Source organism: Oreochromis aureus, linkage group 13 (assembly GCF_013358895.1).
Source record: "Oreochromis aureus strain Israel breed Guangdong linkage group 13, ZZ_aureus, whole genome shotgun sequence".
NCBI lineage: Eukaryota > Metazoa > Chordata > Actinopteri > Cichliformes > Cichlidae > Oreochromis > Oreochromis aureus.
The window spans coordinates 24,716,872-24,743,773 of record NC_052954.1 but is presented as its reverse complement, the minus strand read 5'-3'; the positions used below and the strand labels follow the sequence as shown (position 1 = coordinate 24,743,773).

At 38.1% G+C, this 26,902-nt stretch overlaps 2 protein-coding genes across 7 annotated transcripts in view; one reads left to right on the top strand and one right to left on the bottom strand.

The window, feature by feature from the left end:
* Window positions 1-14,525, bottom strand: part of cep170aa (centrosomal protein 170Aa) — a 39,030-nt gene extending 24,505 nt beyond the window's left edge. For all 6 annotated transcript variants that reach the window (XM_039621666.1, XM_039621668.1, XM_039621667.1 and 3 more), the window contains exons 1-4: window positions 14,386-14,525; window positions 4,918-4,977; window positions 4,243-4,381; window positions 775-864 (exon numbers count right to left, since the gene is read on the bottom strand). In XM_039621666.1, the coding sequence (XP_039477600.1) occupies window positions 775-864; window positions 4,243-4,347 (195 nt within the window). In that variant the 5' untranslated portion in view covers window positions 4,348-4,381; window positions 4,918-4,977; window positions 14,386-14,525. The remainder of the gene's footprint in view (window positions 1-774; window positions 865-4,242; window positions 4,382-4,917; window positions 4,978-14,385) is intronic.
* A 3,022-nt stretch (window positions 14,526-17,547) lies between these two features.
* rtkn2a (rhotekin 2a) lies at window positions 17,548-26,870 on the top strand. Its single transcript, XM_031746799.2, has 13 exons — window positions 17,548-17,781; window positions 19,466-19,665; window positions 20,025-20,083; window positions 20,229-20,282; window positions 20,393-20,510; window positions 20,739-20,939; window positions 21,399-21,493; window positions 22,305-22,411; window positions 22,504-22,635; window positions 23,091-23,259; window positions 23,471-23,578; window positions 23,905-24,646; window positions 25,380-26,870. The coding sequence occupies exons 1-12, from the start codon at window positions 17,647-17,649 to the stop codon at window positions 24,615-24,617; spliced, it is 2,091 nt and encodes a 696-aa protein (XP_031602659.1). The 5' UTR covers window positions 17,548-17,646; the 3' UTR covers window positions 24,618-24,646; window positions 25,380-26,870.
* Window positions 26,871-26,902: the final 32 nt, after the last annotated feature.

Genomic DNA, 26,902 nt, shown 5'->3' with positions numbered 1-26,902 from the left:
ATTTTGTGATGAATATGCTGCTCAAATTTTGGTATCAACCAATTTAATCTATTCCAACTTGGGTATTACTTAACTATCTATAACCCTAAATATGCAAATAATTATGCTTTTCTCCACACATCTTTTATCTTATACCCAAAAACATTACACATCTACAACAAACTTCACAAAACTTGTTCTGAATTTCCATTCCTGCAATAAGAAAAATTTATAATGCTTACTCTTTATTTCATCTTCCACAATAGCATTCTTTCTGCCAGCTCACGTTTACAATGTGTATTTCAAGTAGCATCAGAAAACACTGACAGCTTTTTTCTTCCATTGTCTTCTCATAAACCCTTTAGGGAGAGTTATTTAAATCAATCAAGGTAAGAAAACAGGTCCTAAAGATGTGTTTTATTGGCAAATTGACTCCTTAATTCATGTTCACATCACAGAGTTTGCCCTTAAGCAGCAATTTGCATAATTGGGTTTAGATTCAAATTGATCCAAGCCTTGATATGAATCTTGATTGACAAGGTGATTGATTAGCAGCAGAAAAGAAGAAGGTCCAAATGACTTCCAGAAATAAACCAATCTCTAACCTCATCTCCATCTCTCCTACTTTTACCTCTCTCTCTCTATTTCTCTCTGTCCTTTTATTATCTTACTCCTCCCCATCTGTCATCCATCCTCTCCCCCTTTTTCCTCTGCTTTTTGACTCTGTACCCTCTTCTAGTCCTTTTATCTTGATGCTTACTCCTGTCCTTAGCATATTTTGGTGTTTGTACTCACCCCATTCAGACTGCCCAGATCCTTAACCTTGTGTTCGTCAGTCCCAGGCTCGTAGTTGATGACTGCATGCTGCTTATCCACACTGCGCGACTTCAAACAAAAACATACAAACATGAAACATTAGCAAGTGGTAACATGTGTAATGTGATTATTGACATCTGGACCTCAAAATAATGTGTGATTGTTGGCTTTACTCTTTATGTGTGCTGTTGTATTTCAGCACAGATTCACAGGTTATTCACACCAAACATCAGGACAGTAACTGTTTCTTACATAAACGATTAGAATATTGTATATCACTGAACCGGAACAAGCTACACAATCTTAAGCCTTTGTGGAATTATCAGAATCCATGACAATGTCAAGAATGTAACTCTGAAGGTAAATATCAGGGTTACTGCATATGATATCTACTATCATATCAACTTTAAGCATATCAGCAGGTATTTCAATGTCTGTGTCGGGGCTCTTTGTAATCATTTGCATTTGTGCACAGCTGTACACACACTTTGCGCACACACACACACACACAGCAGACAAAGAAGAGCAGTGGAATAGTAACTGGAGATTAGAGGTAAAATATTGATTTTAAGCAGGCTGTTTGGAGGATAAACAGTTTCCAGTAGAAACACTGCAACCTTCTGCATAGCTTAAAAAAAAAAAAGATGGCAAGAGCCTCGGAGAGAAATATGCTGTGGAATTTGGTAAGTATGTCTCATGTACCAGTGCCACAGAAATGTTTCATGTATCTGAAGAATTGCAATGACACTGACTGCTTAGCAAATTTGCTACAGTCAGATATCTATTGCAAAACCCTAAATCTATAAAAATGCAAATAAAACAGGACAACCTGGAATTATTTTGTGTGGAAATGTCAGTGTTTCCATTTTAATTTTACTTTTTGAGATTGAAAGGTCTGCTGGATCTGGGGTTGATATTAGGTAAGTCATTTCTCAATGATTAGCTCATCTGGGAGTGACCACATTTCTGTTGCCAGCCTTAAACCTCTCGAACGCTGACAAATACAGAGGTTATATCCGGTAAATATGTGCACAAGCATAAACTCAGGCTCATCTAAGGGCTTTAGGGTTGTGGAACCACAGAACCTCTTTCACTAACCTGTTAAATGCAAAATTTTAACAATGCAGATGTCACAGAAAAGAGGGCCCAAGGGCAGTGTTCAAAGAATCCAAAACAATACACAAAGACACAGATGTCAACAGGACCGTATATACTCACAGAGGCGATTGGTGACGAAACACAGGTAACAACGAGATGCAAGTGGAAACAATCAAGCATAGGTGAAACAAATGATGGCAGGGCAGACAAATACAAAGGAGGGAAACTATAAAAGTAACAGATACATTGGGCACCATTACAAATAGAACTAATAATGACTAAAAATAATCAAAGACTAAGTAATTTCTGGAATGAAGCAAGACAATAGTGAATTTATTCCACTGAAATCAGCCAGTGCTGATTATGGGAGCGGAATCTGATACTCAGTTCTCATATGACTTTCCTATAAGCCATTCACTCCTTGTTTAAACAAAAAAACATGCTCGTGGTGAAGAAAAAATGTTAAGATAAAGCTGCAAGGCTTAGTAAAGCCAAGGGAAGCAACTCCAGAGGGCCAACTGTGAAAGCGATTACTTTAGTGAGATTAGGCTAGATCAAACAGGATAGAGACCAGCTGAGCTGCTCATTGTACAGGAGAGAAGACTCATGCTGCTATACTCAGACACACTGACAACCAACAGAACATATGCAGAGCCAAGCCACGTCCTCGAAATGTTTAATTCAGGAAAAATCATTTGTAGCAGTTAAAATAATATCATAAAGTTTGGTGTTCCTCTATTTACTAAACACCTTCTCTGTTCAATAAGAAAATAAGAGCTAGGCGTTTCGGATCATTATCCTTAGTTTGCAAATACTACGACTGTCAAATACAATGTAGCACAAACACAGTATGACTGATGGGAAAAACAAGCTAATTCTTCAAGCTGACAACAAAACATCTACAAAACACTTACGCAGACTACTCAAGCAACTGTGTGATAATTCTCTGTCATATATTCACTTGTATTTTGATATTCTATCTGTGAGTGTGCATTACTGTTTTATTTGGTGCATGACACAAGCAGCCTTAAACCATGTGATGATGCCTTGGCTTGTTAAAACAGTCACATGGAGGGTAACTGTAAGCCGCTTCACATGTGCTGTCCAAGCACACGAATACACAAAACCAATAATGTCTGTAACTTGGAATAGTTCCCTTATCTTTCTCTGGTTCCAAACACATCACAGGGATAGAATTACAAGAAGACACACAGAAAGAAAAGCCCACATACAGAACCTGAAGACACGCAGGTCATCAAAAACACATTAAGAAACCACTTGAAGAAAAGAAAGAGATCTTTTACAACTTAAAGCAAAGCAAACAACCTGTATTACTTAACCACTGAAGGCTGTGAGAAACCAGACTGTAAAGGCGTGATACGATACCATCAGAACAGCAAGTACTTTCCAAGTTTTATGGATGCAAAGACATTAGTAAGATATCACAGAGTTTGTTTTATAACATATCATTTTTAAATATTTTTCCATAAAAGTTATATATTTTGCAAAAATATATATATCAACTTTAGTCTAAAACTTATTTTAGCTCCATAATGCTTAGAGTCCTTTGTGTTTTAGCATTAGCAAATCTACACTATTAAACTCATACATCGGGTTGTATTTTAAACAACTCTGAAGATTAGATTTGATTATCTGAACATTTATCATTTAACTAATACAAATTACACACAGAAAATCTAATTTTCAGTGTTGTATAGAGGTTTTGTACAGAAAACAGAAACTAAAAGCAGACAGAAGTGTATGTGTGATGCATAGTGTAAACAGTGAACAGAAAATGTCTGCTGACTCAGGATCAGTGAGTCCTAAACAAATGTGTTTTTGACAATCATACTTTCTGACAGGCACTGGTGGCAGTGAAAAGTTTTTAAAAATGTAATGTCATAACTGGAGTGCTGTAGCCATGGATGAATACTCTATCCACAACAACACACATCAGATAAGATCTAACTCAAGAGGTATCTGCCCCACTTTCTATTATTAGTGCAGTGACCAGAGGTACACATGAGCATGCACGTGGTCTCTCTGGATGCATGCACAGCTGCAGCGACATCAACATACAGACATATAAATCAACCTCTGCTACTTTAAGAGCAGCAGCATGAGCATTGTGTGCTATTGTTGTTCCATCCTTAGTACAGTTATTGCACTGTCCAATGAAACAGGTCAATGTGAACTCCGCAGCTTACTTCTAAGGCTGAGAGAAATTTCTAGGTAAGGTCACATCTATGTGTACAGCAGTTTTAATGATCTCTAAACAGTAAAATCAAACAGGATTGTTTTATTGGGGCTTATTTTAGTGAAAAAAAGAGGCATGTCAAATGTCTTTACCTGTAGCATGAGCTCACAGTCATCCCGGCCAACAAAGATCATTTCCCGCGGGAGTCGGTGGCGAGTCCCACCGCTGCTAACCAGAAACCAGGAGGTCACGCTCATCTTTGTACCCTGCAGCAGCCTCTCGTCCGAACCTCTTGAAAAGAAACGTGCAGAAGTGTAAGTAATCTGTTATTCAGTGACCACAGTTTAGATGTGGTTGAATCCACAGCAAATTACCGACTCAGCAAAAACATTTGTATAGAATTCAAATTCAAAGGTTACAGCTGTAATCCTGGCATAATCCAGAGCCAGTCTCCCCCAAACCCCCAAAAAAAAAAAACCCCTCTTCTTAGAATCAACCTAAGTCTCTAAATGAATGTTGATACATCATATTTCAAAAGTAGAATCTACGAATATGTGTGGATAATTTTTATAAAAACAGTATATAAACAACAGTGGGAGGAATTGTTTTGTACCAACAGTATTATTTAAAATAACAGATTGTAATAAAAAAAAGAATGAAAAAAATGTTTGTTACCATACCCTGTGGAGATCATTGATCAAGGTTTAACTTTTCAGTGCACCACAGTATTCAAAAATAGAACTCTTTATTAACGCACATGAAATCTGAATGTATGCAAAAGTACGTCATAATTTGAATGAAATATGTTGTTGAACTCTACTACACACCTCTGCTCCAGGTAGCTCACTGCAGATTGACCACTGACAGCACAACACAGCTACGCCATCCTGAAAAAGATGAAGAACCAACATTTTTGTTTTCTTCTTTTTCACTTATTCTCACAGATTCAGGCAATCATAGATTTTCTATCATCATGAAAAATTTGTAACCTCATATGACAGAAAAGATCATGAAGACATCAGAGATGATCTGAGAAAAAGTCTTTCACAACTCTTTCCATCTTCATTTTGTTTTGCTCGTAGGGGGAATGAGATCGAGTGGGCGGTCTTGCAATGTGATGACTCTGTCTACGCCTGGAAATGAACACTTGGCCAGCCAGTAAGATACATCCTCTCTCTCTCTCTCTCTTTCTCTCTCTGCCTGCCTTGATCACTGCCAGATGTTAGAGGAGGAAGTGATGTAGATTTGTTGGCGGGCCGGCCCATCAGGACATTCATTTTCCCTCCAGCCTCCCTCCTCCCCTTGCTCTCCTTCAGATGAGCTAAAAACGAGGTCAAAGCCAGCCACTCTTACTTTCTAACTGCCTAGGCCTGAAAGTACAGCATTAAGGAGATCTAACTGATGGGCTGTTGACCTCTATACCTATTTTTAAACTGATTGAGCATGCTAGAGGTTTGTTTTGAGCAACAGATTGAGTGACTGTTCCTGTCTGAATAAGTAACAGGGTGTAAAATATGAAACTAAAGGGACATTTTAAACTAAATTTTAGCTGTAACTAATGTTGTACGAGCTATGAAATTCAATTTAACATACTGTTGTTCATGTGGGGTTAGGAAATGTTTTAGAACCGTCCAAAGTAATTATTTCAAATTAAAAATAAGTTTCCAAGCTTTTGACATTAATTTGAAGCGGCACTCAAATAACCAGAGCTCTCTGTCATGTGTAGAAAGTGCCAAGAAAAGCCCATCAGAGTGGGAATTAAAGATTATTGAGCTAAGCTCTTGCTCACTTGACCTTTTAAGTACTTAGTATACCAACTCAATAATCTCTTGGGTAAAGTTTTAATCAACTGCACACCTCAGTTCTTGCATGACACTGTAGGAAATATGGGTTGGGAATAGGACTGTATCAGCAGCTGTCTCTGATGTAAAACAGATCAGCTTTCATCTCAGTAACCACTCTGAATATCTGACAGCTTTACATGCTGAGTGAAAGATTTAATAGGAAATTTTAGAAACTTGGTAGGTACTCAAATATAAGTAATGTGCTGCAACAAGCTGCTATAGAGGGAAGCACTTTTGAAGATGTCACATTTTGACAACAGTGATTACGTTCTCAAATCGCGAAATCTGACATATGATTTCTCTGCATATTCACATGCAATTATCAGGAGCAAACATAAGTATTAGGCACCAACCAAATATAAAGTGATTTGCACAGCTTGTATTGGTCACTTCTGTGGAGAGGTGTTTTAGTCCTTTTGCAACTTTTAGCTCACCTCAAAGTTGAAAAGGTTTCACTTGAGACCCATCCAAGTCATGTTGCTAAGGGTTATTTATTACATAACTTCTCTTCCTTTTATTTTAGTATAGTAAACTCATGTTAACTGTGAAGTTAAAATAAAACTTTAAACTAATTTAAAATGTTTTCATCTGCAAAATAAATAAGATTATTATCATATATTAAATCCAGCACCAGGGCTAATGATCAGATTCCAACTCATGATGTTCTGCTTACATTGCATGCATCATCTGCTTGGCTAACAGGTGGCACAATTTGTATTGACAAACCTGCAGGTACATGTGAACATTATGTGGCAGATATTACAGATAATGGTGTTTGGATGCACCACTAGTGCAACCAAACCTAGCAACAGAACTATAATTGTTTGTGGTTTCCTACTCGACTGTAACTAAAGCATCACAGAGCTGCCTGTCTCAATAACCACTGCAAGCTCACATCAGAATGCAAGCCTAATGAGAATGTGGTTAAATAGTCTGGATGCAATCCATACCGGTCTCCTTTATGGTGCCATTAAAAAGAAAAAAATCTTCTCACTATTACACATGAAAGACATGGCACAGATGGAGGAATGCAGTGGTAGCTCTGAAGAAGGACACACAGCTGAGAGGGAAATATTATCAGTTCTGCATGAAGTCTTTACCTTCTCTATAATAAAAACGGTGAGTGCGAGTGCATCCAAATAACAATATTAGAAATATTAGAAAAGTCCTTGTGTTTTGGACTGCTAGTCTGACATATCATGCAATTTAAGGCACCGCATGGGCAATTCACAAAGCACTAATGTGTAACGCGTAGCCAAAAGAAGGACAAAAATATTTCAGTGCTTACATATTTAAACACACTGTTTAAATATGTAAACACTGGAGTGGAGATGTAGTTAACATCTCCCTTCCACGTTTTCAGCAGCATTTTCTACTGGGGCTAATAAGGAGGAATAGTGACTCATGGGTTTTGAAAGGAATTTCCCAACCCCCGACCTGCACTTATACTCCAACGCACTCAATCTCACACACGCACATCCACAAGGACTGAAACAGGAGGATTATTCTAAGATGACTGAATTTTTTGTATAGAGGAGATGGCAGAGGAGATACAGGAAGCATGTGCAGCGCTTCTCTCTGCAGACCCTCATCTTTGCATCCACAGAGCACAATTAGGTCATTTTTGATAGCCTGATATGATTTTCCACTGACTTTTGGAAAATCCGATTTAACTGCACTTGCATTTCGTATGTATTTCGGACCAGAAAAAGTTATACAAATAGCCTTTTATCCTTTCAACAATTCAAACCTCCTCCTTTGACATGAATTATCCAATCATAAACGCTGGCTGAAGGGTAGCAGGAAGTGATGTCAGTGAGCACCAGTTTATTTATTGGCATCACCTAATATGATTTTTTATTTTTTTTGTACTGGCCTGCTACTCTCCACGTAGCATCTGGCTGGACTGTGCGTCCCAGGATGATGCAACAGCTGGGTAACCATTAGAAAACACTCATCTGCTTTTCCTCTCTAACTTTCCAGATGTCACATCAACTGGCACAACCATGACAGCTGACTCGCACCACATCACACACAGAGACATCACACACACATATGTCCAACACAAACCGAAGCGACAGACAGTAAGAGGGAGAGGACGAGGGGGAAAGAGATGAGCACAGAGAGACAACTCATTCTTTCGTCACACTCATTTCCACATGGTCTTATGATAAGAGCCAAACTTAGCACTTCTAAGGGCGTGGTTGCATGCCTGCATTTATAGCCTGTATCTGACAGCAGTTAAATAAAATACGAAAAAAATAATAATAATAATAATTGTCACATTTGCTCCTTATTCACTGGGATCAATCAAAGAATCAAAATCAATCCAAAAAAAACTTGCTGCTCTGATTTTTCATGTCTGGTTGGTATTTGTCTGGCAGACATGAGACAATGCATCTAATGTTTACAACAGCCGAGGCTGATTGTCCGAATATAAACAGCACTCAGTAGTTACAGTAGCTTCAGCACTTACAGGCCCTTAGGCTAAACAGACAAAGAACAGAGCAGTAGCTGTACTAAATTAAACTCTGGTCACTCTGACTGATAGTATAACCAATATTGTAGCTTCACAAAGAAAGCAAAGATGGTATGTGGTGTTCTGGAGTACCTTGAAGGTATAAAACCAATAAAAGAAAGTATACTGGCAAACAAAACAAACAGCAAAGCAGCCTATTCTTTCAATAATACCAATGGAAGATCTTTGAGGGCTTTCAGATCGATATCAATAAATAATAGGTCAGAGATGCTGAATCAGTCTTGCAAGCTTAGTTATGTTTTTGTGCAAAGAGTCCAAAGGACCCTGAGGGGTGCAAATCAGGGGAACGGACTCAAGACAGATGGTAACCTTTGGACAAACAGACAAAGGCTTTTCTATCCCCCAATGGCTTAGTCGACTACATACGTACAGACATGAAAGCATGCAGTGGAGAACTACAATCTATTGTTCTTCTAAAAACAAGACAAAAGGAGTATCCCAGCTCTTGTTGTGATATAATAATATACCAGACAATTTCCACAAGACAAAAGATTTTGTTGATAATATGAGAGATGTTTTGTTGCTCTTGGGAAAAAGAACCAAAATTATGTTTTTATTTCCTTTTAAAACTTTCCAATGGTGACTACTTGTTTTAAACAGAGTTTACATTCAATGATTTTAAAAACATGATAATTGAAATAAAATAACTGGAGCATTTTGTTTCACAATAACGCTCTTATTTTGTTTTTCAGCAAAATCCCCTCCTTTCAAATTCCTTCCCTGCCAGGCAATGACAGATTTAGTGCACATGTATTTATGTTTTCAATTTATAGTTATTTAATTATAATAAAAGTACCAAGAAATCCTCTTTTAGACTGAGTCTTTTTTTCCCCAAACTCTAGGCAAAATTGGATTAATTAGTTGTGATCTCAACACTGACAAAAACAATAAACATAACAGCTCTAGAAACCAAGTTATATTGTGTTGCACAGAATATAATGCACCATTCATGAGTATGACACCGTTGTCAAACATATTTAGTCTAATGTCTAATGTAAGAGAAATAAGTATATCGGTATCGGTCCAAAGCACTAAGTTCCAACACTTTGAATAACAAAGGCAACCAGTCAATAAATTAGGTTCTATTTAAGAATAATTAAATGATACGGTACATCAAAAATGTTCTTATGAGAACACAAAAGAAGAAGATATGGCTGATTCAGACATACCATTCTGTCATATTTTTATGTAATAAAAGGAAGAATAGCCAGTAAAATCAAAACACTGCCTTTCCAAATTCTGTTAAAAGGGACCTCCTCACAGTCTGATATAAAGCCGGATTCTACAGAGTATATTTTGACATCCATGATAAACATGTCTGTACTTTGGGTTTATCATCAAAAAAAGGCTGAATGCAGTCTGACAGTGTGTATTTCAGACAAGGATGCTCTTCCAACATCCAAACCCTGCTTAAACACCAGGAGCAAAAAAAAAATAACTGAGCCAAATGAGAATGAGCATCTTTTAGACACACACACACACGTACATCTAAAGTAAAAAAGTGTTTAATATTCCATTTAATCTCAAACTGAATTATATATCGAACAAAAGCAAAGTATGTATTAGTATGTAAGACCTTTCTAAACATTTTTAAGGCTATACCCATGCTTTCTTAAATAAAAATGTAAATATTAATATAAATACTTTGTGATAATAAATAACTTAAGAGTAATCAACTGCCTCTCCAGTGAGTTTATCATCCTATGGATCGACCTGCCCTGCTGTTTTTGAGTGTAGCCCTTGTTCTTTATCTGCAGTTTTACTGAGCTCAGTAAAGATGCACATAAACCAGCATTCTACTAGCTGGTTGTGGTTAAAGTGGTCAGCTTGTAGCATATCTCCAAAGTAGAAGGAGGACTACCATCATGGTGAAGTTCACACTGGATCTAACTGAGAGATAAAAGATTGACTGGAGAGACTGTGACAGTCTGCTAGCAGGAAAGCACAAGGTACTGCAGGTGCTGACTGTCAAAATCAGATCAAGGTGATTGCCCACTAGCTCTGTTACATGGATATATAATTTTAAAAAACACATTGAACTGCCATATATAATTGGCTGGCCTTTAATATCAAGCTGCAACCTACAAGTGTAAAAAACGTGTGCAACATGCCAGTGTGGTAAAGTTCACCCCAAATGTTTGGTGAGAGAAATCCTAATATTCTATTAGTCTGTTAATTTGCTCTAATTGGTAGCATTAGCTGATAACCTTGAACTGCCAGAATAACTGGCTTCAAAAAACTGGTATGGCATAGTTTTTTGTAACAGTCAAAATGCTAATGTTGAGGATTCAAAACCATCTTTTACCACTTTGGCTAATAAAGTAAAGTAAATGTGTATGTAAAAACCGGACTTCATTCTTACACATCTTACCTGGTTCAAAAATAGACTATATACCCACATTAATCTAATGTGACAGAGTCATAGCACCATGGAAGGACATAATAAATCATTACGGGCAGTGTAAGTCAGCAGAAACTTGGGTGCGCGTGTGCAGCTATGGCTTTATGTGTAGTTGATGTGGCTTTTACATGCAGCATGTGGGTGAAAAAGAAACTGTCCAATGCAGCAGAAAAGACCATATGGTGTAGAAAAACAGCCACACACACACACCACATGAGCCATCGGCAAGAGGAACAAACAAGCAAACACCATCATTTAGCCAGCATCCATCCTGACTGCTTCAGTGTTGTTACCAAACACAACCCAGCACACCCTGGCCTTAAGACATAAACCCACCACATGCTTAGTGACCCTTGTGTTCAAAGTGAACTATAGCCCTCCTTATGGAAATTTAACCTTTATAGAATGTGAATAACAGGATTAATGGGAAAAAAAACAAAAAACACAGAGTATTACTGTTGAGTTGTTGAGTGGAAGGAGGAACATCAGCACCCTGGGCAATCCTTACAGTAATATAGATATGCTGAAAAAGAGATTATCAATAATCCAAGAGAGTTAATGATGCACATGCCCTGAAGCATAGTCATTTTCATGTGACTCATTCTCTGGAGCATGGGTACACTACATTTTTCAGAAACAAGGTCTGGAGGCAGCTTTCTAATAGGGAATAAGAAAAATAAATTGTAAATGAAAAAAACAACAACATGAATTACCTATTAAACTTCCAGAAATGAATATTAAATTACAAAAACCTGAAACTTTTAACTAACTAATTATTCATGTAGATAGTTGTACCTATTTTAGCATCAAGAGAGCACAACATACAAACTCCATTTACATAGAAAACATATTGCAGTCATTTCAAATATACCTTTGGTCTGATGACTGCTCTAATGGCCCTGCATAGCCCCTGCTGAGCAGATAATGACTAACCCATGGCCCTTTAACAGGAACATTAGTATTTGGCCAACCTTGCCACTTTGATTATGGTGCCAACATTTATCCTGGCTGTAGCAATAGCTTCAGTAGCAGATAAAAATAGTGAACTCTCTCACTCTTGCACTTAGAAGGGAAAAAACATAAACGTTAGCATAACAGGACAATCAGGAGTTGGCAGAGGGAAAGATGAGAATAGAACATGTTCAAATATAAGATTGATATCTAGTGGAAAGAAGTATCAAATGAAGGAAACTCAGAGGGGAGTATGTTACACCCCAAAACAGATGTGCAATTTTTCTTTCTGTGAGAGGTTAAATGGCATTTTTTTTTTTTTTTTTTTTTTAAAATCAGACACACCCTTTATGTTCCATAACAAGGGAGCGGCCGATGATTGTATATATAAAATGCTCCATGCTTGTTTTGGGGAATTTTGTCTGGTATACTGTGCTGTCTCTCCCAATTTCTAACCACAGACTTCGCTATTCACCTCTCTTGTTTTTCCCTCTGACACCACACGCCAGCATGAGCGTTACCAGGCAAGGCTATGTGACTCTCATAACCCTTTTAACGTTTCTACTCTGGCAGATTACAAAACTGAGATTCACTTCTATTTTTAGCTACAGGCTCCCAATTACAAAACTTTTAACAACATCTTAAATACAACTGAATACAATCAGATACTAAGTTCAAGACTGGCTTGTTTTCTGTCACACATAACACTCCCGGGCCACTGAAGTAAAATGAACTCACTTCCTAAACTTCCTACTATACACAATGGCCGTGGGCAGGCTGAGTAAGAGTCTCCAAAAATGTCCCCAACTTGAAACTAGAATTGAAAATATTACTGAAGGATATACTATATGCATACAAATTACTCTTTGAACAGCAGATTGAGTTAAGGTGCTGAGAAAGAATATCAGGGTGAAAAAGCAGGATTTCAATGAGTATGGTAATTTACATCACTGCACATTAAATGTGAGTTGATCAAACAGCACTGATAGTCGAATTACTGCAAGAAGCTTCTAGATTTTTTTTCTAAAGAAAAATAAAACTCAAAAAAGCTATGTTTTAAGTGTAATAGACACGTCTGTAGTCAGGCTTGGCTGTAGTTTAGCTTCAGTCAGTTTGCTGCTTCCTCTCCGAGAGTGCAGCAAACGTCCTGTGACACTGACACAGTTTTTAAAAATGCAACCGCCAGTGGAGCCAACAACCCTGCTGGCAGCCACATTTGTGGGGAGAACACAGGAAGAAGGCGGAAAAAGGGGAGAAAAGGGAAAAGGAGCAAAACTGGATTGGATGGTATTATCTGCACATTCTTTTGGCTCGAACCCAAGAAATTTGAATTCTTACAGCTGAGGGAGGAGACTAGCAAGACACACTGATGTGAAACACGTAGCTCTCAAAGAACATCTAATCGGGTTATAAACTCAGACCAGAGCTGCAAGTGACTTTCACCAGCACCTTTGAGTCTACAGGATGATATTTAAGAGCATAATATAGCTAAATAAATAAAATATAACAGTTTCTAATGCTGTGAATATAAATATTAATTTTAAATGTTTTGAACAGCTGTGAGGCTTCGATTGATATGCATCTTCCTCTAGCATTTGTGCTAAATTGGTAACAGTAATTAAACCGTAATTACAATATTTTTGCATTGATTTCTAGAATGAAGTACCAATTGCTTATGAACAGCTTGTGGGAGAGTTATCAAATTACCATATGGCATTTAAACTAAAGCATTTGCTGCTATTTTCAAAAGTTTTACAGCTAATGTGATGATGACAGCTAAAAAAAAATCAAACTCAACACAAAGAGAGCGGATGCATGCAGGCCAGCTACATCTGCCCCACGAAAACAAAGCCTCCACACAGAAGAAGAGGAGGGGGGTCCGTTATCGGAAAACACTCGGCAGTTGCCTTACTTAGAGTAAAACCTCCCCATAAAATCTACCTCTTAGACAATACAGACTAAAAGAAGACCCCGGGGGTAGCATGTTTCCACTAAGATAAACAAAGCGTTCAGTGTGACCGACCTTCATTGATGTGCATCTTGTCTCGATTAGCCTCTGTCTGGCTACAAAAGGATGCAACTACCGGACAAAATCAGGTCAGTAGTAAACAATAGTATTGATCTGGAGTGAAGCAGTATGCGGCCGGTGTTTTTACAAGGGCAGCAAAGTGGCTATAGTCTGTGCGGCTTACAAAGGTGGAGCAGGGTATGCTTGTCATGCCGCTGCTGACAATAGTAGCCATCCCGTTAGCCAAGAGAGAGTCAGACCAATCTGTTTAGTCGTTACAAGAGCCGGAGTGTTTTTTGTTTCCTAAATTTTACTCAGATTTAATACAGATTTAATGGTTTGAAAATTTGGGGGAATTTTCTATGAGCTCACTGAAAGAGGAAACTGACATCAGTGGCTGTGCAGAAGGAAAGCAAAAGCGACTCTTTATATTTTTTTGTCTGCAGCAAACTTCACGTGAGTAACGGTCAACCACCTAGCTAAAACCATACTACGGGCTGTCCATTGTATACTGTTCGCTAAGAAAAAAAATCAAGTACACTCCACACTTACCCTTTCCTTAAAGATGTTTGTTGCTCTGTGACTGCGTGTGGAGCCCAGCCCTGTCGTTGCTGCAGTTCAGTCTGGCTCTGCGGTGGCCTTCTCTCCCTCCGTTGCTCAGCAATAAGCTACTGACTCCCTGCAAAACAGCGGCGAGCGGACCAACATCCTGAAAGAGGCGTCAAAGTGGCAAATAGACCAATCACTGCCTCCGGTCAGAAGTTTCAAAATAAAAGTCAAAGAGACAACTGGATACTCAGATTTCCTAGTTGAGGCGTCGATCATAATTTCAGTGGTGTTTTAAGTTTTAATCATACCGCTGTCACAGTATGGAAATTTGCTTCCGCTAAAAGGAAGTTGAGTTAGTTTTTTTTTTGTTTGTTTTTTTAAATTGATATTCATAAGTCTTCATTTCAGGATATTTTATTTCTCAAAATTAACTGGAAATTTTACGTTATTTTTGATTTATGTCATTTTGGAGTTATTTTCTCTGACTTTTTTTTTTAGATAAAAACCTGAAATTTTGATATATGGATGGCAAATAATGTTGGGGGTTTTTAGTAGTGGAAACGAGCTTCCATAGTAGATAGCAATTTTTCTGTTTTGTTTTTTGTGATGTGATGTGATGTGATTTTGATGTTTTTAGTTTGCAAAAAGAATAGGTTGAAACAGTTCTAAGAATGTACAGAATGTATGGTAATTAAAAAATGGTAAATGAGAAAGTTCATGAAACATCCTTCTTATTAGAGAAATTAGGATTAAAAGACAGCATTTATTCAACATTCAGACGGTAATTCATCCCGAGTGATTGTGTCACTGCCAAACAAGCCCGTCAAGTATGGCCTAAAGATCTTCTGGGTTTGTGATACATGTGATACGTTTGTGATACCATAGTCAGCTATGTCATCAAGAAAGAAATGGCTGTTGTACTCGATGTATCACAACAAAATGGGGGATGAAAATACCAGAAATGGAAAAAAAACACTAATTAATCAAATTCCATAACAAGACCAAAGGAGGTGTAGATACTATGTACAAGATGGTTGGCACCTACACCTGCAAGTGTAAAACATAGAGATGGCCCATGGTGCTGTGTTACAACTTCACACTGCCACCCTGAATACCTACACCTTTTTCACAGCTCAGCACCCTGAATTCAAAAATGGTATTATCTGTGCTTGACAGGTCTTCCTCATTGAGCTCTCAAAGCAGCTTGACACAACACATATGAAAAAATGAGTAGAAGGTTGCCCCCCAACTGCAAGGTGTGTGACGTTCACAGTTTAAACGCTGTCTCCCCAGAAAGCTTTTAAATTACTTATTTATTTATTTGTGTATTTGATACTGAAATAAACTTAATATTCAGAACAATGCGCACAACTATAATCTCATGATCACCTGAGTTAAACCAGAGGTTCAACCAAAGTCTTTCTGTTATGAGTTTCAACTAAAAAGTTCAATATCATGTTCTAACTTATAAAGCCAAGATTGTGTGCATTGTGTCCCCATGGATCCTTTTATATTTTGGGATATGTGAAACCATTCTTTGACAAAATTTGCATGTAATAACCCTTAGTATTTTGAATAATTTATTATATGGGGAAAGTTAAAAAAAAAGAAACTTGTATCTACAGTAATACCATATTTATGGAATTACTGTACCCTAGACCCAATGCTACTAAAAGCATTATAGAGATAAAGACTGATATCATAGATTAAATTACTTAAAAATATAAGTAAGAAAGACATGACAAGTCATTTTAAAGCCATAAACCACTATAGCACTTCCCCAATAAAATTCCAAGCTCTTGCATCCTGTTAGGAATGAATGGATTTCAGGCACATGCCTGTATGTTTACAAAACTCTTTTTCCACTTATAGATAGGTCTGCTGCTGGTGCAATTGTAGACTAGTTCCTGATTCAAGGAGTGTGAAATAAAACGTTACAGTGTATTAAATATGGACAGATATGGATTATTGTAGGGCAGTCACTCTAACAGTGCTCTACAGATGGTAAAGTAGCTGACATCACTGTGTACTGAGTGACTCAGAGGACTATACTGCATGTGAACCTCGTCTAAAATTCAAAATCCTGCGTTTTATTTTTAAAAGCTGATGTAATTTCCTGTGTTAGTGGAATTTCTCTCCCCAGCTTGACGGAGTTCATCCTCAGCAGCGCCTGCGTCCACAACTGCAACCGTGGATGCTTCCAACTCAACCAGAAGCGATGTCAGCCAGAACCGGGTGGGCGGGTTTCCTGGACTCACACCGGTTACGTTCCGGGGTCTTTTGTTACAGTACCACCATCTGGACTGTGCAGAGGTCATGCTGATAATGAAGGCTGTATCTGCTGCATGATATTCAGGAACCAATTACTACTCGAGATTATCAAACTAATTAGGGATGTGGCACTACAAGAAAAACATCCACCGCTTTTAAAAAATATGAAATTGCAGAGGTTGATCAAATGGCAGTAACATATAAAAGATTCATATTTGTTTTGCTTTAAAAATGGGAGCTCAAAATGGAAATGCTCATTGCATAAACGTGAGAATTATACTTTTAAATTAGCATTACAGCCTGTTAGTTAATTGCATGTTTGTATGTATTATATTATAATATTTAAAATACATTTTCAGATGAATTAAATATAAAATACAATAATAACATATGTAATAAAATATATGTTATCTGATACTGTCTATGATTTTATACTGTCTGAAAATTCAAACTCGAAAACGGTTCAGCCCTGTTTTGTCTGACACACTGACGCAATGACGCCCCCTCCCTGTTGACGTAAAGGCACTCGTTTTTATGTATGGCAGTGCCGCCGGGAAAAGCGGAACGTTTTTTCATGTTTATATTTGAACTGTACCCTTTTATGTATTATTGTTAAAATATTCTTTTTCTTTATTTAATTCTTGTTATTTAATGATTTCGATTCCATAGGACATTTGTAAGTTAGAGTTTAATTTTGTTTTAATTTTAAGGTTTGATCTAGCGTGACATGGTGACTACAACATTTTATTAAGTCGTAGCTTTACGTATTGGTTACATTTTATACCCTAATTCTTATTTATTTGATATGATATTAAATGTGCTGAGAGAACAATACACTTTTAAGCTTTTGTAATGGGTTTACTTTATGTTGACACGACGGGACATTTCTTTTTCGGGAGATAAGATAACAGAAATCGAACCGCCCCCGGCCGTTGGAAGCAGGAGCAGGAATACGCTGCTGGTGCAGCTGCTGTTAGCGAATGGACATACAACATGGACGATCCGCGGGATGTTCAAACTTCCAAGAAAAATGGGGGCTCCAGGTCATTGTTTTTGGCCGGCTCCGCGGTGGATATGGAGATTAAACGAAAGAAAATACGACAGAGTACTTTATTCCTACAAACAGAGGTATGGGCGGTACGACAGTGATTGTTTTGTATGATTTACCCAATGGAGTGGGTGCAAAGTGCACGTCAAACATGCGAATGCTGATCTTTTTAATTCACATGGCTTTAATAACATAGTTTCATGTACTGCGACTTGACTTGCTAACGCCCTTCTCAAGCTGGATTTCAACCCTCCAGGGCAAAGCTAGTTCGGGGCAGTGCCCCTTTTGTCAATATTCACTTCCCTGAAACCATATCCGTGTACGCTGCATCATCATTGTATGTTTGCTTCCTTCTAATACTGCTCCAACTAATCTCCCTGCAGGCAAAGAGCATGCAGCCGTGCCCTAGTCTTCTGAAAGACACTGTCCAGATAGTAGAGGATATGAATTTGTTGTACATACGACAGATTTCTAAGAAGCTACAGGTGCATATTGTTGATTGTGATATGGAGAATGATGATGTTTGTGTTATATTAGATGTGATTATAACAGACATCATCAAACTTCATTTAGTTAGAATATGTCTGCTGCATGCCTGCCAGTTTTCACTTGTTTTGTGCTTTTCGAAATGCCATTCGTACATTTCCATGCTCCATCTTTGCCATTAAAACTGCTACCCGAGACATCTTATTAATCTGATTCAGCTGGCATTGCCATCTAACCTCTTCATGCATGCATCATTACGTCACCGAAAGGTTGGTCTTGAGTTTGTGATTTCAAGCTTAACAAGTAATTTGAAACATCACCAGTGTATCATCTTAACTGTGATGTAGTTACTAGTGGAGCTAGAGCGGGGGTGTCAAATGATTGCAAGTCCACCAAAGGGTCCAAAAATTGTAGGGAAGTCAGTTTTTCACTAAAAATGCTTAATATTGAGATTCCAGCATTCCTACAAAGGAATGTAAATGTATGAAAAGTTAAAAGTACTTCTAAATGTTGATTAATTATTTGAGGTCTGAATCAGTTTTTATTGTAATACATGAACAAATTTTTCCTAGATTTTTCATCTGACATATGCCCTCATTAAAAACAATAAATAAAAAGACTAACACTAAATAAACAATCAACACTAAACTGAAAAAGTAAAGCTAACTGAAAGTAAGCTAAAAGAATAACACCCAAAAGGTTGATTCTGTTCATCTGGACATAGCATTAAATAATAACAAAAAAAAAATCAATAAGTAAAAATAAAAATTAATTAGAAAATACCATGAAATAATGACTGGTATGGCCCGCTTGTGATCAGATGTGTGTGTGTCCCATGAGGTGAAGTGAGTTTGGACACCCTTGGGCAAGAAGATTTCCCAACAGCCATGCTGTCCAAAGAACATCACCACAGTAACTGAAAGCACCCTCAGCACGCTTCTGTCCTATTCTGGGAACAGTTAAAAGATCTGCACCTGATGACCTGAAAGGTCTAATTGGGCTATAAACTCTGAGGAAGTCAGAGGGGGCTAAACCACTGAGTGCTTTATAAGGTACACAATGTGAAGTGGACTAAAAGACTGAAAGAAAATTCTGGTAATCTAAAAAGCAATTTACTATGAAAAAAGTTTGCATAACTAATGAAAACCTTTGCTGTGACGCCGCTCATGTCTAAGCTTTTGTTGTCTGATGCACTAACACAATAAAAAAATGTGATAAAAAAGTTGCCAGCCTGTTCTTTTTTGACACTTGTTCATTCTTGTCTGTCTGTCCACAAAGACAACTAACATACAGGAGAAACTTGACTTTGAGATGCGAATGCGAGAGGGGGCCTACAAGCTGCTGCTCGCTTGCAGTAAGAGAGAACAGGTACTAAATGCTTCCAAGAACATGTTTACCTGCAACGCCCGGATAAAGGCATATCTCTCTCAGCTGCAGAAGAAAACAGAGGAAGAGGACATGATGGGGGGAGTCGGCAGGTAGGGAGATGGATGCTTATGGCTCAGTCTTGTTCAGTTTGAGTCTACATTACTGGTTTGTGTGTGTGTGTAATTGTATATTCAAAATATATATATATATATATTAACTTTGATGGGGAGGGTGAAAAAATTGTCCTGTCACTAATGATAGAACTGAGTGGGTTTTGGACAGAGGTTTTTAAAATGTATTTTTAAAATCACAAAATCCAGGAAGGCTTGTTAGACGTGTCTAAAATCTTAATCATGCAGTGCTTCAATCCTTTTTTGTAAATGTATATACAGTTTATTTATTTTGTTAAATTAAATACATTACACACATTTTGATCTATTGTAATAGTAAATTTCAAATTTTATTCCAGACCATCAGATCTAATTTCAGGTGACCGTTTGCCCTGTAATGGAACAATTGCTTTGTCAGGTAAGATTGCTCATCTTTTATTCAGAATAAATCAGCACTGCACATCTATAACTATGCAACATTACATTACATTTACTTGCAACATTTTGCTCCCTGAGTTAATTTTTAAGAGCCTTTCTTTTTAATTAACTTTCTGCAAACGTAGGGCTCCGCATACCTTTGATGTGGAGGGACTCAGACCACTTTAACAACAGAGGGAGTAAGTTTGCTCTTTGTTATCATTCATGCCTCATGTTCAGCTTTGCCTCCTGTAATTTTTGTAGATACTGGCTGTACTAATGCATACTGTACATCCCTGACATTTGTTAGGTTCTCGCAGGGTGGCTGTGTTCTGTCTGATGCAGATTGGCTCAGAAGTGTTTGACACTGAAATGGTGGTGGTGGATAGATCAGTCACTGACATCTGCTTTGAGGGAATCACCATCTTGTAAGTGTTTTTGTGGTTATGTAATATGCAAAGTAGTACTTTCTGAACTGCTGCACTCCACCCTTTAGGTGGATGTATGTCTATTTTATCGATTTATATATAAGGGAAATTTAAATGTATTTAATGGAATTTTCATCTAGTATATGTATAATGTATATTGTGTCGCTTCAGCCCTGGTTTGTTAATAAGTTTTAATGTTTATGCTCTTATTGAAATCCCCACCCTTAGTAAAGAAGCAGTTCCTCAGTTTGAGCTGAAGGTGGAGCTGTGGAGCTGTGCCCTAGAGGAGGAGCTCACATTGGTAAACACGCCAAAGAAACTGGCTAAGAAGCTCCGCAACTCCTTTGGAAAGAGCTCTGGGAAGAAGCTCTGCTCTCTGCTGGACACTCCAGACCCTGACACCTTCCTACAGCACAACCCAATACCGTCGTATGTATTGTGCTGTCATAAAATACTTTATAGGCTCTTGGCTCAAGATTTTTTACAATAACTCTACAATGACTTGTTAGTGGAAGCAGGACTGTTGGGCCAGAGTTTGTTAGGATTTTGAAAACAAACCCAGTTTCCGTGTTTAGCTTTTAGGTAATCATGATTTATTTTTTTGTCATAATAAAAATACAAATTTTATTAAAATGAGCGGAAAAGCATAGTTTAAACCATTTAGATTATTAATTTGGACTTCTCAGCTGAAAGTATCTCAAGTATCACCTGTTCACTGGGATATAATTTACAAAAATATAGGTTATGTGTACATTTTATAAGTTGAATTATCTTCATTATCTTTACTGTTATTGTTAAATTTAAACTTGGCAATATTTCCCCTGAAAAGTCAGTGTGCTCTACTTGAAGACTGCTAAAATGTTCATATGTGTCTTGTACTTGTAACAGTGGAGCCAAATACAGCCTGTTGGCCTACACAACACTGTGTCTGCCCGAGGCTGAAGGCAGCTTTCAGTCTCACTCCCTTATTGTCCTCCAAGATGGTAAGAAGCAAAACACACCATTTTATATCTGGGGATATGAAATGCTTATGCTTTTTAACTCCTGATTTCATTCTGGAATAGTAATGATAGATATTTTTTAACATCACTTAAATCTAAACCTCCATTTAAACAAAATGAAGAGTGATTAAATGGAAAGTTAATGCTTGGGCAGGTTTCTGCCCCTCCTGGATTGCTGCCCCGCCTTGATCCTGGTTGTCTTTCTGTTAAAAGGAAGTTCTTCCTCCTCACTATGTGCCATGTGCTTGCTCATAGGGGATCATCTAATCACTGGGATTCTCTCTCTATATTTTAGGAATTTTACCTTACCATACAAAGTGACTTGATGACTATTGCTATGAGCTTGTACTATATAAAACTGTATTAAAATTGAAGTGCATATCTCGCTATAATTTCAGGCTTTTGGTATAAGTTTGCACAGTTCACATTATGGGGTTTTTACCCTTCAGTTATAAAAGGCTGATGGGGCATGGATGCCCAAGTTTGTGAGCGCAATAACTTGAGAATGAGGCGATGTAAGACTTTGACCTCAAGGTTGAGGTCAGAGGCCAAGTTTTCTGAAGCTCTCATGAGCACAATAAATCGAGAACGATGTCACCTAGGAGTTTCAAAATGATACCGTAGTTGCATCTGCTAGGAGGCTGAGGGCCTTTGTTACAGGAGAATGTATGAGTTGTAATAACATATTTGTCCTTTTTAAAACTGAATTATTTTTAAATGAACTTTATTTTTTCCATATATTACATGATAAGTTATGACAGTTTTCTGGTTGCTTTTTTTATCATTCTTACAGCTGAGTGGTCCTCTTGGCTTCCACTTTATGGTAACCTCTGCTGCCGGTTAGTGGCTCAGCCTGCCTGTATGACACAGACCATGATGGTTGGTTACCTGAGCCAGAAGGTGTGTTCACTGTTATTTTTTAATGATAGCAATAAGCTTCATCACTGATTCTCTAGTTTCTTAGTATTTGTTTGTATTCTGCTGATTTACAGCAAAGTGGGGAAGGCATGAACCGCTGCTGCAGTCTTTACTGCGTGCTGAGTGCCGGCTTTTTGTCTTGTTTCTTCACTCCAGAAGAAATTGATGCTAAAATACAACCCATTCTCAAAGTGCCCATTAATAAGGTAAGAGACACTAGGAAAAGTCTTGAATTACTTGATAAACATTAATGTTAGCAATTTCTTGTTCTGTTGCATCATTTTATAACACAAGACTGGAAGAACAAACTTTTCTAAAACTCTGCATAAGATGGAAAAAAAAGGCTTTGTGGTTACCCCTGTTAAACTTCATTATCTGTTTCAATTGTGCTGTCTGGATAGAGAAGTTAAACATCAGATTCATTGTTATTGATTTAAATCTCAATTCACCTTTTCCCTAACATTTGCAGAGTAACCAAAATACAAAATACCAAATTACTCACCGCGATACGGCTTGGAGCTTTGGCATTTTGCTGTGGAATTAATTTTCTTCTGCAATATCAGCAATGTAATTTTTAATGCACTAACTTGCACAGAGGTGTGATTTGTATTCTGTTAGTGATTTTCAGCTTGTAATAGGTTACTTCTGCTGTTTTGTGCAGGACACCCGGATCCGAGTGTTGGAGAAGGAATTGGCAGGCCACAAATCTAGGAGTCTGTCCATCATTAACCCTTCACCAGAGGGATCGCAGTCCATCGTCTTCACCACAGACACCAGGGAAGCGCTGGAGGACTGGGTGGAAGCCCTCCACCAGCACCTTTATGATCAGAGTGAGTGTTATGTGACCATGCACCACAAGCATTTGTATATGAAAACACATGTTTATGTAAAGGGTTTCGTGTGTGTTTGCCATTATAAAAGAGAAACTAGAGTGTGTGGATTAGTATGCGCAGGAAAAGTGGTTGCACATACACTTAGCTAAATTTTAAGAACAGATGGTATAGTTCTTATCATCTCATGCCTGCTCTTGTTTACGACCAGGCCAGTGGATGCACTGCTGTGACCAGCTAATGAAGATCGAGGTCGCATCTCCACGGAAACCATCGCTTTTTCTCTCTAAGCAAGCAGACTCTGTTTACAACGACCTGAGTGAGTAGAGTAATTGGAAAGAGTCACTGAAGTGAGTTAGACGGAGGTTAATATTTTGCCGACTGTTTGATGATGAGGATTTAACAGGATTTATATTTACACATTTTTATTTTAAGAACGTGTAATGTAAGTGCTCACAGCAAATAAGACACTCACTGAAATATAATACACATAATACATTAATTTTCAGTGGTGATGCATGTTAATAAGATGCTTTTTCAAGCAAAATATAATACTGCAATGTGAGCCTTTGTGATGCTTTATTGTATTTTAATAGTACATCAGGGAAAACACTTGATTTTGGTGTTAATTTATTTCCCTTGCAGGTATAAATTCACCTGGCAAGTTTGAGAGCATCACTGATATTATCCACAATAAAATTGAGGAGACAGATGGGCACTTCCTTATTGGCCATGAAGAGGAGAAAGAGGCACCTAACTGGTCCAGTCTGTTTGATGGTTCCCATTCAGTGGTAGTGCAGAAGGGTATTCTGTCCCAGAGCAAAACCTCCACCCCTTATTCGAGCCCCAATCCCAGCAACAGCAGCTGTACTACCAACAGCAGCAAGAAGCGACGCGCTCCACCTCCTCCCCCTGACAGAGAGCCTTATGTTGCTCCCACCCGCCCAGCCAGACCTCCTCTCCCTGCCTCTCTTGATCAGCACCCTCCTCCCTCATACCAGGAGAAAGAGAATTCTAGCACTAGCACTTCACGTCCAACCACAAGGTCCAAAACAGGCAGACCATCTCTGGATGCCAAGTTTTCTGCCATCATCCAGCAGCTCCAGCGGAATAATGCTGGAGGAGCCACCGCCTCAAGTCGAAAAAATGCTCCTCTGGGTGTGCTCAATGTACACCCACAAGGTCAGCCCCAGCCCCCCCTCCAGCAGCTGGACTACCAAAACCACCCCACCCAGACCCCTGAGTCCAAAGCTGATCATGGCTTTGTGAGAGCCTCTGATGGTCCTGGTCCTGTTCCCGCACCACGGAGCAAACTGAGAAAGTCTTTCAGAGAGAGGATGAACCTTAAAGCGTTGTAACCCCAACCTTAGATCAGATCTACAGTGAGGTAACCTTACTACTAATACAGATAACTGTCACACTTTATCAACTGAGCTGGGTAACGCTGCTAAAATCAAATATAGCAATATAGGACTAACTGAGGAGTGACGATAACTCGTCATGATTGGTGATGATATTTGGGTTTGACTGTTGGTGTGGTCCTTAATAGAATACTTCATCATTTGGGAAATGTGATTTGCTGACAGTTTTGTGGGAAAAATTCAATACTACTCTCATATACAGGAAGGAGCTTGAGCCAGGACATTTAGTTTAGATTAGGAAGGTTATAAAGCTGAAAATGCAAAGATGAATTTTCTCCATAGGTAACAAATGCGTTTACCTGCACATTTCTCTAAATCAAATATTTTAAATAAAACAATAAGGTTTAAAGGGAGAGTAATGTCAGAAGCAGTGACTCACTGGAATGGGAATGACAGAGCTCAGAGAAGTCACGCCAGCACAAAACGAGTGTTAGTTAATATTTTAGCTTTAGATGTGAGTGTAGGTAGTTTTTACCTTTGGACAGTCTTCAGCCCGAGCGCCAGCTTCATAATGACTGCACAAATCTTACTCAACAATGAAACACATAAGCATAGTCCCAAAAATGTGTAACGGTTGTTTGCCGTACAGGGTGGGTAGGTGATGGCGCCACATTTGAGTTTACACCTTAGTTTGCAATATCAGGACTATGTGTATAAATTTCCTGCTCCTCTTTCCCTTTCTAAACCTTCCATGTGCAGCTAACCCACAGATGAAATTAAAAGCTGAATGCTGGCTTATACACCACTACCACCATCATCAATTGCACTAAAATGGAAAGGCTTATTTCTTTGCTCTGCCACTGGAACATGGATTGAAGAAAGAGCTTTTGAAAAGGCGCCCAAATTGGAATTGATCCATTGGCCGACTGAGGACGAGTCATTCCTTTTGGAACTATTGACTTATTCTACTTACTGTGATGACTTTATGACCACTCTAGCTGATTTTAAGGAACAGAATTTTAAGAGCAATTGCAGGCACTAATGTGACATTCCCCTGAGGTCTTAATAATAGAGTGACCTTGGTTTTCAGTGGCTACACAGTATGTCCAACATAATTTAACACTACAGCCAATATATGCTATGAAAATTATTGAATGAATGAGTCTTTTGAGTAGCTGAAATAATGAATGCCCTTGTGTGTGTGTTTTGAACATATCCAATACTGCCAGCCACTAAATATCTCAGCCACTTAGTGATATTGTGTTGAAGAATGGCCGTCATAATTACACACAGTGTGCAAAACATTAGACTTTGCTCCCTTAACAACCCAGTTAAGGCATTATAGTGAAAGCTGCAGTCCCTGTTTTCTTAAATCTCACCCTCCATATCCTGTTTAATTTAGAGGGGAAAATGTAAATTTAGGGGGAGGTGGATTATAGACGGGTTTAGTTTAAGCCTTGAAAGAGAAAAAGGGAGAGAAGAGTACAGAAAGCGCTGGAGCTTGATTTTTAGCAGTGTGTCAAATGCTTTTTGTTTGATGTGTATTACTGATGCATTAGTCACTTTGATCTTGTACTGTATACACTTGGAAACATAAGAGAGGGTTTGAGGCTAGAACAGCACACCATCAGTTTTCGCTGATGAGAACAGTGGTTATGTCTCAGACCCCATGATTATCAAAATAATTACATTGCACGTCCCACATCCCCCCCTATCAACATCTTGGCCATTTTCAGGTACACTAGGTATGCTTGAGAAGTGCATAGAAGCACCACTAGCAGGTACTCTGAAAGCTGTGTTATTTTGGACAACTGACTGTGTAGCCCTGGTGAAACTAATTGCATGAAAAGATAGTATCTTATAACGGAGCCGAATTTGCATTTATTTTATGAATTTATAATCAGTTTATATGAATAAAAACAGCATCGTAAATTTGTAGTTGTTTTTTTTATACTGTTTTTGATCAAATTATTTTGTAGTTTTTTTACATTAGTATTGTCCTCTGATCTCAATGTTTGTTGTTTAGCATGTTAATTATTTTGACTTTTAGTGGCACTTAATTTTATGTATTGCAACATAGCTATTCATTAATCGTGTCCCACTGCAGTGTAATTTGTGTATAGTGCAATGTTAAAAAAATATTGTAGTTAATGTTTCTCAAAAGGTGCAATTTTCTTCTCACTCTGTTGTCTTGGAAGCTCACCGTGTTTTTTATGATTGCTGATCTGCAATAAAACGGCCTACATTCCACCCTGGTGAGGCTGCTTTATTTTTGCTGAGCT